Consider the following 10,942-nt stretch of genomic DNA (forward strand, 5'->3'; position numbering starts at 1 on the left):
AGTGGCATTTGTCAGCCGGAGGAGGGTAAATTAAAAACGTCCTAAAAAAACCCCCAAAACCCAAAACAAACCCCAAATCTTGATGTCTGAGGAATTTTCCTGCTCGCCTCATCGTCTTCCCTCGTTTTTAGCTGCGCTTTTCAACCGTGGCTTCCAAGAGCACGGGTCATTGGCTTTGAGATTGGCAGATGAGATTCCCTCTGGCTCCGACGTCGCTCCGAGGAATCCGTGTCCGGACAGGCGGAATTGAGCCGGGTGGGCACCATTGGGTGAAGAACCCAATGGAGGCATTGCCTGGGGGCTGGAAATGCCCTCGGAGCGTGGCAATGTCTGGCAATTCCTACTCTTCCCTGGAAATTTGTGGCCCAGGCAGTTGGAAGAGGTTTTTTCTCAGGGTTGGAGTTGAGGTCGGACTCCCGGGATCTCGGAACGCCGCGTCATCCTGGAATCTTTGCCTCAGTTTCTGAGCAGGGATGTTGGGTGGTTCTTGATGGGTTTCTGCTCAAATGTTTGGGTTTAAAGGGTCTCGGTTGGGATTGATTTTCTTTTCCCTCGAAACATTGGATCATGTTGGAACAGGCTGGGAGAGCTGGGAATGTCCATCCTGGAGAAGAGAAGGATGCAGGGAGACCTCAGAACCTTTCCAGTGCCTGAAGGGGCTCCAGGAGAGCTGGAGAGGGACTTGGGACACGGGATGGAGTGACAGGACACTGGGAATGGCTTCCCACTGCCAGAGGGCAGGGATAGATGGGATATTGGGAAGGAATTCTGCCTTGTGAGGGTAGTGAGGCCTGGAATGGAATTCCCAGAGAATCTGTGGCTGCCCCATTCCTGGAATTGTTGAGGCCAGGTTGAAAGGGGCTTGGAGCAACCTGGGATGGTGGAAGTGGTCCAAGGCATGGAGTTGGAACTGGATGATCTTGAAGGTCCTTCCTGACCCAACCCATTCCGGAATTTTATCCTGCTGGTGCCACTTTGGAAGGAGGATCCTGCCGGATAACGAGATCAGCTCCCCGTCCAACTCCTCAGAGCTGTGTCCGCTGTGTGGCCAAGGTCCAGCTGGCTGTGGACCTTCTCCATGGAAGCTCAGCGTGCTCGGAGAGCATCCCAAGTGGCTCAAACTTATGGATAAACAACTTTTTGGGCAGTTTGTGGTGGGAAACCTTTCCCGGTGAGCTCACTCGGGGTGAGTCGCCCGAAACCCGTCCCCGCGCCAGACAGGCCGAGCGAGTCCCGGAGGCTCCAACGACGTCTCACCCATGCCCAAACAGCCACTGCCATCCCCCAAACGTTGGGATGAGATCGTTTATCCCGGGAGGCAGCCGGTGTGGTTCCTTCAGGTGTCTGGGGGATGATTTCCCTAATTTTCCTGCCGCTCCAAGGGTTTAATCAGCCGGCAAATTGCAGGCCTGGCTGATTCCCGCCTTATCTCCCGGCCTTGCTGCTCGGGTTCAAGGGCCCTGCTTGGCTTTGTCGTTTCGGGATGAGCTCCCAAACTCCTTTGAGGGCGGAATTAGCGGGATGAAAGGCTTTGGGCACACAGGACCTGCTGGTTTGAGCAGCTCCTCCAGGAGAGCAAACTTTGTTTAACCACAGGAAGCATTCCAGGTTCTTTGAATCTTCCCAGGTGAGGAGGAGCCTTTCCATGAAAAGCCACCCCCCTCCTCCCCATGACTCAGCCACATCCAGCTCGAACCCTCGGGAATGGCGTTAAATCCCCCAAATTCCCCTGTCATCCGTAAAAATTCCATGACGTAGCAGCATCCCTTTAACCTGGTTACCTGCTTTTGCTGTGGTCTTTCAGAGGGATCCCTGCGTTCCCTCTGCCCTATTTTCCCTCGGCAGCTCCGTCGCGAGGGTGACACGGATAAGAAGGGAAATGTTCTGCTCTCCCACGGGGCCGGGAGCCCGATTTGCTCAGGGATAATCAAACCTTCCAGCTGCTCTATTCCTGACACCTATTATTGGGAAAGGAGGCTGCTGTGAACTCTCACAAAGGGTTGGGAAGGCTGGAATTCAAAGGGAAGCAGGTTCAGGAGGAGGATTTGGTCGCCTGACCGTTTTGGAGAGGGTGTGGGAGTTGGGATTTGGGTCGTTTGTTCTACCTGCGTAATAAAAGCAGATCCTAATTGCTGCAAGTTCTTTTTATTGTGCCAAAAGTGCCGTGACAGGTAAACCATTCCCAACGCTGTTGTTCCAAAAATGACGGAGCAAAAAAAATTAATCATTTTCCCGATGATAATTCCCTGTTTTTCCAGTCCAGTTCCAGAGCTTCCAAGATGTGGGTGATGGGTGGGCTGGATGAAACTCTCCCCATTCCACGGTGGTTTCTCTCCTGCTTTGCTCTCCACGAGTGGTGGAGTTTGGCCTCCTGGTCCAAGAAACCTTTGGAAGTGGCTCTCTAGGATATGGTGGGATTTTGGGGGTGGTCCCGTGCTGGATTTGACAATCCTTGTGGATTAGCTCAGGTTATTCCGTGATTTTGATTCCGAGTCTTTGAGAATATTTCCGTGATTCTCACCCTTTGTTTTGGGGTGCTTGGAGTTGGAAAAGCCTGGGAATATGAGGAAGGAATAATTTTACTTTTAAAATCAAATTACTGGCCTTAAAGCAGGGAATAATTCCGTTTTGGATGGAGTGTGGGTGATGGAAATGGGGTCTTTGCTTTAGAGTAGCCCCGGCACCGTCAGAATTCCTAAAAATGTTTTATTTTACGGATCCTCTTCACGAGCACCCAAGACCACCCTGACTTCTCTTCCAAAATATTCTTCCTTGGGAAGACTGAGTTCCCGGCGCTTAAACCTCCCCAAACTGGTTTAAAACTCTGCTTCGAGCCCTAAAGACTGGGAAAATCCTTATTTAAATATTCCTTATGCAAAGCGGAGCTCCTGACTCGACTGGTGCCGCAGGTATTCCCTCGTTTTACAGCCCGATTATCCCACAACAGTTTCTCCTACGTTTTCAGCTCCCGTCTGCAGCTCCAACCACAAATCCCAAAGTTTTGAGTCAGCTCCTCATCCCAGCTGCCTCCGGAGCGCCTCTCTCCCACACGCACCCGGCTCCTCTTCCCTTGGCTTTCCCACTTGCCAGCCCAGCAATCGTTCCCTGCTCTGGTGGTGGAAAAATAGGGATTAATCATCCTGACAGCTCCGTGATGACTTCCAGGGCACCTGATTTAAACGGGATGAGACAAAATCTTATTTATCGTGTCTGCCCTCGCCAGTCGCCTGCTCTTCCTCCTTTCCTTTGCTGTTTGTTTAAGGCAGGCTCGGATCTGTTGGAGCTCTCTCCAAGGGCTGGAGAGAGCTGGGAATGTCCAGCCTGGAGAAGAGAAAGCTCCAATGAGACCTCAGAGCTCCTTCCAGTGCCTAAAGGGACGCCAGGAGAGCTGGAAAGGGACTTGGGACAAGGGATGGAGGGATAGGACACAGGGAATGGCTTCCCACTGACAGAAGGCAGGGATGGATGGGATACTGGGAAGGAATTCCTGGCTGTGAGGGTGGTAAAGCCTGAAATGAAATTCCCAGAGGATCTGTGGCCACTCCATCTCTAGAAGTGTCCAAGGCCATGTTGGAGCAACTTGGGATAGAGGAAGGTCCACTATCCCATGGGATGAGATTCAGGGAATCTGGGAAATACTTCCATGCCCCATGGAAGTCAGGGGGTGGGGCTGGATGATCCTGAAGGTCTCTTCCCATCCAAACCATCCCATAATATTTGTTTCTGGACGTAGTTGACTCAGCCATGCTTCTGCAAGACATCAAAAATCCCAGTCAATTATTCAATTTTCTTTAACTCCTCATCATTCCCGGCCTCCATCTCCCTGAAAACCTCGTCCTGCCTTATTTTTTTGGGGATTTTGGAAGGGTTTTTTCCTTCTCCTCATCTTTCCCCTCCCAAGGCCTTCAACCAGAGCGTTCCACTCACGCCTTGGTTCTTCTCCTACCTGTGGAATACGCAGCCACTAAACCAGGATTTTCCTGACTATCCCGGACTTTTTAACGGGCCTGGAAGGTCTGAGAAATTTATTGAGAAGCCTTGTGGGATTTGCTGGAAAATTTGCCCCCTCCTGCCTTTATTTCTCACGTTTTCCTTCTGCTCCATTTCTCCTCGCTTGCTTTTTTCACACCTTCCGCGTCCTCCTTCACGGCTCCGGCAGAAACTCCTTCATCCCCGCGAGGAGAGACTCGGAATTCTGTCGGAAAGCTGCAGAAGCACAAAAATATCCCTCCTGGCTGCTTTTCACAGAGCTCCTGGAGTCTGGTGGAGCCGCAGGGATGTGCAAACTCCATCCACAGGTGTTTTGTGGAGTTTCTCCTCATTTTTTCTCATTTTTTGGGATCAACCTTTGAGTTTCTTCCTCCTCCTCCCATCGTTTTTTGATTGCTCCCTGTTGGAATTGTCTCGTATCAGGTGTTTGAATATCTCTCTTAGAATGATGGAATTGTTGGGGTTGGGAAAGATTTCCATGCTCAAGGAGTCCAAGCGTTCCCTCAGCACTGCCAAGGCCACCACTGGCCGTGTCCCCAAGCGCCACATCCACAGGGATGTCAAATCCCTCCTGGGATGGGGATTCCACCTCTCTGCCACGGCTGGACAGCCTGAATATTCCCAATATCCAGCCTAAACCTCCCCTGGCACAGCTTGAGGCCATTTCCCCTCATCCTTGTTCCCTGGGAGCACATCCCAACCCCCACCTGGCTCCAACATCCCGTCAGCATCTTCCCAACTGTTTTCCTCGTGCCCAGGCTCTGCCGTTCCCTTGGAATTTCTCCAACTGTCGAGCTCCTGCTGCAGTCACACTTTTTTGTCTTTTTCTTTATTTTTTCCCCCCCATTCTCCTGTCCTCCCACTCCCATCACTCCCGCTGCCATTCCTTCGGTATCTTGCAGGGAAAAGATGTTTTCATACTCCGGGATCTCGTGGAGTCTTTGATGCTCGGATATGCAAATTTATTTGCATCTCCTTTGTGCTGCTGGTACCTTGCTGCGTCTTTCAGGTGCTGGATTGTTGATCCAGCTCCGCTGTATCCCGGTGGGAATTAACCCTCATGCTGGGAGACTACTGGTAGCTGTTAATCCATGGGAAAAAAAAAAAACAACCAAAAACTGCATTAATTCCTGGCAATTTTAGCACGGAGTTTTTTGGCTGCTGCGAGTCGTGAACAAGAGGCTGGAGGGAAAATTCGGCGTGTGGAATTCGGGAAAAAGGCAGGGAAAAGAGAAGATGTGGCCAGGATATCCCGTGATCTTCCTTCTGGTGGAGCAAAACGGGTCCCGGTTGCGTCAAATTGGGAGGAAATGATAAAATTTTCCGTTGGTTCAGGCGGGATTCCTCGGGAAGAACTCGGGAGTTGCGTGGGTGGTTTAATGCGCTGTCCCTGCTGGATGAGGATCCCTCAAATTGGGGATTTCATGGAGTTGAAATTCCAATTGCTGCAATTCATGGAGTCATGGAATGGCTTGGGTTGGAAGGGACCTTAAAGATCCCATTACAAATCTTTGCTGAGTATCCATTTCCCTGTCTATTGGGAAAGTGACACCTATCCACGGATATCCATCCCGTTTTCCTCGAGGAAAAACACAGCACGATCCCTCCGTGGAGGAACTTAAAATTTGAGGGTGTTTTGAAGGAAGGAGAAGTCTGGAGCAGCTGGGTCATTCAGCTCCTTGTATCCAAGTTTTATTACAGCTCCTTGTATCCAAGTTTTATTATGGCACGTTTCCTTCCAATGGCAGTGGGAATGCAATCCATGCTGTGCAGCCAATGGGCTGGCTGGGAAGCCAAAATAAACAGCACGGAGTAGGAGGAGGAATTTTGATGTGGCAGGGAACAAAATCAGGTGTAGGTTGGTGTGGAGTTGATTCGAGCCTCAAATGGGAGGGATTTAACCTGGAATTCTTGCACGGAATCTGACCAAGAATTCCCTGTTTGCTTCTGGAGTGTTGATGGGCAGCGTTGTCCTGGCCTGCCGTGGAATGCTCCATTTTTGGAGTCTGTGGGACAGGGTTGGCTGGGAAGGTGAGGGAGGGTCAGTGCAGCGTGGAAGGTTGGGAATGATCATTCTGGAAGGTGAGGAAGGGTCTGGTGTGGAAGGTAAGGAATGATCTGGTATGGAAGGTTGGGAATGTTCTGGTGTGGAAGGTTGGGAGTGGTCGTTGTAAAAGGTGAGGAAGGGTCTGGTGTGGAAGGTGAGGAATGATCATTGTGGGAGGTGGGGAATGGTCCAGTGAGGAAAATGAGGAATGATCCAGTGAGGAAGATGAGGAATGATCCAGTGTGGAAGGTGAGGAATGAGCCAGTCAGGAAGGAAAATGTGGAAGGTGAGGAAGGTGAGGAATGATCCAGTGAGGAAGGTGAGGAATGATCCAGTGAGGAAGGTGAGGAATGATCCAGTGAGGAAGGACTGTGTGTAAGGTGAGGAAGGGTCCTGTGTAGCAGATGAGGAAGGGTCTGGTGTGGAAGATGAGGAGTATCCAGTGTGGAATGTGAGGAGTGTCCGGTGTAGAAGGCAAGGAATGATCCAGTGAGGAACGATCCGGTGAGGAAGGTGAGGAATGGTCCAGTGAGGAAGGTGAGGGGTGCCCAGTGATGAGGGTGAGGAGTGTCCAGTGGAATGTGAGGAATGAGCCAGTGTGGAAGGTGAGGAATGATCCAGTGAGGAAGGTGAGGAGTGGTCCAGTGTGGAAGGTGAGGAATGATCCAGTGTGGAAGGTGAAGTGTGTCCAGTGAGGAAGGTGAGGAAAGGTCCAGTGAGGAAGGTTAAGAGTGTCCAGTGTGGAAGGTGAGGAGTGTCCAGTGAGGAATGTGAGGAGTTTCCAGCGTGGAAGGTGAGGAGTGTCCAGTGAGGAATGTGAGGAGTTTCCAGCGTGGAAGGTGAGGAATGATCCAGTGAGGAAGGACTGTGTGTAAGGTGAGGAAGGGTCCTGGTGTGGAAGATGAGGAGTATCCAGTGTGGAATGTGAGGAGTGTCCGGTGTGGAAGGCAAGGAATGATCCAGTGAGGAAGGGTGAGGAAGGTGAGGAATGGTCCAGTGAGGAAGGTGAGGGGTGCCCAGTGATGAGGGTGAGGAGTGTCCAGTGTGGAATGTGAGGAGTGAGCCAGTGTGGAAGGTGAGGAATGATCCAGTGAGGAAAATGAGGAATGAGCCAGTCAGGAAGGACAGTGTGTAAGGTGAGGAAGGGTCCTGTGTAGAATGTGAGGAAGGGTCTGGTGTGGAGGATGAGGAGTATCCAGTGTGGAATGTGAGGCGTATCCGGTGTGGAAGGGAAGGAATGATCCAGTGAGGAAGGTGAGGAGTGATCCAGTGAGGAAGGTGAGGAATGATCCAGTGAGGAAGGTGAGGAATGATCCAGTGAGGACAGACTGTGTTTAAGGTGTGGAATGGTCCTCTGTAGAATGTGAGGAAGGGTCTGGTGTGGAAGATGAGGGACAATCCCATGAGGAAGGGGAGGAAAAGTCTGGTTTAAAAGGGGAAAAAGTCTGGTGTGAGACCTGAGGAAGAGTTCAGTGTGGAAGGTGAGGAAGAGTTCAGTGTGGAAGGTGAGGAAGGGTTCAGTGTAGAAGGTGAGGAAGACTTCAGTGTGAAAGGTGAGGAAGAGTTCGGTGAGGAAGAGTTCAGTGTGGAAGGTGAGGAAGAGTTCAGTGTGGAAGGTGAGGAAGAGTTCAGTGTGGAAGGTGAGGAAGAGTTCAGTGTGGAAGGTGAGGAAGAGTTCAGTGGGGAAGGTGAGGAAGAGTTCAGTGGGGAAGGTGAGGAAGGGTTCAGTGTGGAAGGTGAGGAAGAGTTCAGTGTGGAAGGTGAGGAAGAGTTCGGTGAGGAAGAGTTCAGTGTGGAAGGTGAGGAAGAGTTCAGTGTGGAAGGTGAGGAAGAGTTCAGTGGGGAAGGTGAGGAAGGGTTCAGTGTGGAAGGTGAGGAAGGGTTCAGTGTGGAAGGTGAGGAAGAGTTCAGTGTGGAAGGTGAGGAAGAGTTCGGTGAGGAAGAGTTCAGTGTGGAAGGTGAGGAAGAGTTCAGTGTGGAAGGAGGTCGGTGAGGAAGAGTTCAGTGTGGAAGGTGAGGAAGAGTTCAGTGTGGAAGGTGAGGAAGATTCAGTGGAATGAGGAAGGTGTGAGGAAGAGTTCAGTGTGGAAGGTGAGGAAGGGTTCAGTGTGGAAGGTGAGGAAGATTCAGTGTGGAAGGTGAGGAGATCGGTGAGGAAGGTTCAGTGTGGAAGGTGAGGAGGGAGGAGAGTTCAGTGTGGAAGGTGAGGAAGAGTTCAGTGTGGAAGGTGAGGAAGGGTTCAGTGTAGAAGGTGAGGAAGACTTCAGTGTGAAAGGTGAGGAAGAGTTCGGTGAGGAAGAGTTCAGTGTGGAAGGTGAGGAAGAGTTCAGTGTGGAAGGTGAGGAAGAGTTCAGTGTGGAAGGTGAGGAAGAGTTCAGTGTGGAAGGTGAGGAAGAGTTCAGTGTGGAAGGTGAGGAAGGGTTCAGTGTGGAAGGTGAGGAAGAGTTCAGTGTGGAAGGTGAGGAAGAGTTCAGTGGGGAAGGTGAGGAAGAGTTCGGTGAGGAACAGTTCAGTGTGGAAGGTGAGGAACAATCCCATGTTTGTGGGATTGATGAGGAATGGTCCTCTGTGGGAGCTGGAGACCAATCCTGCATGGAAGCTGAGGAACCATCCCATATGGATGGTGAGGAAGAGTCTGGTGTGGAAGATGAGGAAAGCTCCAATATGGAAGGTGAGGAGCAATCCCATGTGGAAAGTGAGGAAAGCTCCAGTGTGGAAGGGGAGGAGCAATTCTGTGTGGAAGGTGGGGACGGATTTTCTGTGAAAGGTGAGGAGCAATTCCGTGTGGAATATGGGAACAGATTTTATGTGAAACATGAGGAATAATCCCATGTGGCAGGTGAGGAATGGTCCAGTGTGGAAGGTGAGGAAGAGCCTGCTGCAGAAGACAGCCCAGAGAACCATTTGGGGTGGGCTGGAAGGGCCTCGTGCCTGTGATCCCACAATCTCCTGCTGTTCCCTGGCCCCCACAAGCCACGTGCGGTGCCCATTCTGTGCCAACCCTGAGCCAGACCTCCCCCAACACAGCTACAGCAGGATTTAAACTCACAGCCTAAACCTGGTTTTATCCTTCAGGTCCAACCCAAATCCCACGGCGGGTGCTGAGGAGCGCTCTGGCTCCCGGCAATTAAACCCCGCTAACGACGACGGAATCGCTCGTTCCATCCCTCGTGATTGCAGAGGGACGTTCCTGGCGCAGCCTCTTAACCAGCGCCTTCCAACACGGTTCTGCAGCACTGAAAGGGGAAAAAAAAAATTAAAAAAATAAAATAAAATATGCATATTTTAAGCAGACAGATTGCTGCCTTCATCTGGCTCCCTGTTTAGATGCCAGGGCGGCACCGTGCGACAGGAATTCCATTCTTTTCCTTCCCTTCCGTCTTTCTTTGCCCTCTTCTATTGAAATATTGTTGCGCTGGGTGATTTTTGATTCTCTGGAAAGATTCACTGCTGGGGGCAAGTCCCTCTTTGCTGCCTGAACTTGTGAAAACCTTGAAGCCTCCAGGCCCAAAGGTGACCCGCAGAGCTCAGCAGGATTTTTGGGAAGCAGGAACACGGCGGTGACAGCGCCGTTGGCTCCGGGAAAAGGCGGATTTAAAGCACAACTTGGGCTTGTTTTGCCCGTGCTGCTCTTCATAGAAATCTGAATTTTCAATGTAGTTTTCAAAGGTTTCCAAGCAACCGTGTGTGGTTGGCTTTGGCACGATCCCAGCATCCTCTCTCTTCCTTTGGGATGGCGCCAGCCAGGAAGCTTCCTGCTGGCTTGGGCTGGTGGGAGACAACCATCAGTGTCCTCTGCTCTGGGAACCCGCTGGCTGCTGCTGCCAGGCTGTGGAGCTGGGGCAGTATTTCCTTGGAATTGCAGATTCCAAGGGTTTGGGGCCTTCTGCTTGGGCAGAATCCCACTGATCTTGAGGATTACGGGAAGAAGGATCCCACCGTTTTCCTCTCATGGATAGCTGGTGTCCAGTTCTGGGGTGTCCAGGATTGGAGGGAGGGGGAGGTGCTGCAGCAGGTTCAGAGGAGGCCACGGAGCTGCTCCAAGGGCCAGAGTCCCTCTGCTCTGGAACCAGGCTGGGAAGAGCTGGGAATGTCCAGCCTGGAGAAGGGAAGGCTCCAGGGAGACCTCAGAGCCCCTTCCAGTGCCTCCAGGAGAGCTGGAGAGGAATGTAGGACAAGGGATAGAAGGAGCGGACACAGGGAATGGCTTCCCACTGCCAGAGGGCAGAGATAGGTGGGATATTGGGAAGGAATTCTTGCCTGGGAGGGTGGTGAGGGGCTGGGATGGAATTCCCAGAGAATCTGTGGCTGCCCCTGGATCCCTGGAATTATCCAAGGCCAGGTTGGACAGGGCTTGGAGCAGCCTGGGATGGTGAAAGCTGTCCCTGCCCAGGAGAGGGGGGAGGAATGAGAGGAGCTTTAAGATCCATTTCATCCCAAACCATTCCATGGATCCGTAACGAAATCGGATTTGGCTGGTGTCCACCGTGGTGTTTAATGCTGTAAAAATCATTTGCTCTACCACGACCTTTTCTGTGATGCTCTGATGCGTTTTTTTTTTTCCTGTTTGCTGCACACGCTGGGAATAAAATCCAATCCCATTTATTCCACTGCGTGTCCACAGCCCAAGTCTTGGAGTGCTGATGTTTTAATCCCATATTTTAACACGCTGCTCCCTCTCTGTTCCCCCCGGCCTGATGCAAATCCAACCTTAGGGAATGGAGCTGGAGAAAAAGACTCCTCCAGGATTGGAGAGCATTTCTTTGGGATGATTTTTTCCCCGTGTCAGTGATTTTGCTTTCCTGGCTCTCCTGATGTTCACACAAGCCTGGACAGTTTCTAAATTCGTAAAAAATGAATTCAGTCATAAATATAAAAATATTACGTAAAATAAAATATAAATTA

General features: G+C 51.3%; 1 protein-coding gene across 1 annotated transcript; it reads left to right on the forward strand.

Annotated features, from left to right (window-relative positions):
* Nucleotides 1-7,143: 7,143 nt before the first annotated feature.
* Nucleotides 7,144-9,922, forward strand: LOC127059265 (uncharacterized). The gene is made up of 3 exons (XM_050971049.1): nucleotides 7,144-7,173; nucleotides 7,473-7,995; nucleotides 8,241-9,922. Exons 1-3 carry the CDS (start codon nucleotides 7,144-7,146, stop codon nucleotides 8,861-8,863), a joined length of 1,176 nt encoding a protein of 391 aa, XP_050827006.1. The 3' UTR covers nucleotides 8,864-9,922.
* Nucleotides 9,923-10,942: the final 1,020 nt, after the last annotated feature.

This window comes from Serinus canaria, chromosome 2 (assembly GCF_022539315.1).
Source record: "Serinus canaria isolate serCan28SL12 chromosome 2, serCan2020, whole genome shotgun sequence".
Taxonomy (NCBI): Eukaryota; Metazoa; Chordata; class Aves; order Passeriformes; family Fringillidae; genus Serinus; species Serinus canaria.

What these genes read in the sequence shown, in the direction of transcription:
- LOC127059265 (XM_050971049.1), top strand. Translation starts at nt 7,144, where the DNA reads ATGAGCCAGTCAGGAAGGACAGTGTGTAAG. An exon ending in CAGGAAGGACAGTGTGTAAG is followed by an intron (nt 7,174 to 7,472) that starts GTGAGGAAGGGT and finishes CTGGTTTAAAAG; the next exon opens with GGGAAAAAGTCTGGTGTGAG. An exon ending in GGAAGAGTTCAGTGTGGAAG is followed by an intron (nt 7,996 to 8,240) that starts GTGAGGAAGAGT and finishes TCAGTGTGGAAG; the next exon opens with GTGAGGAAGAGTTCAGTGTG.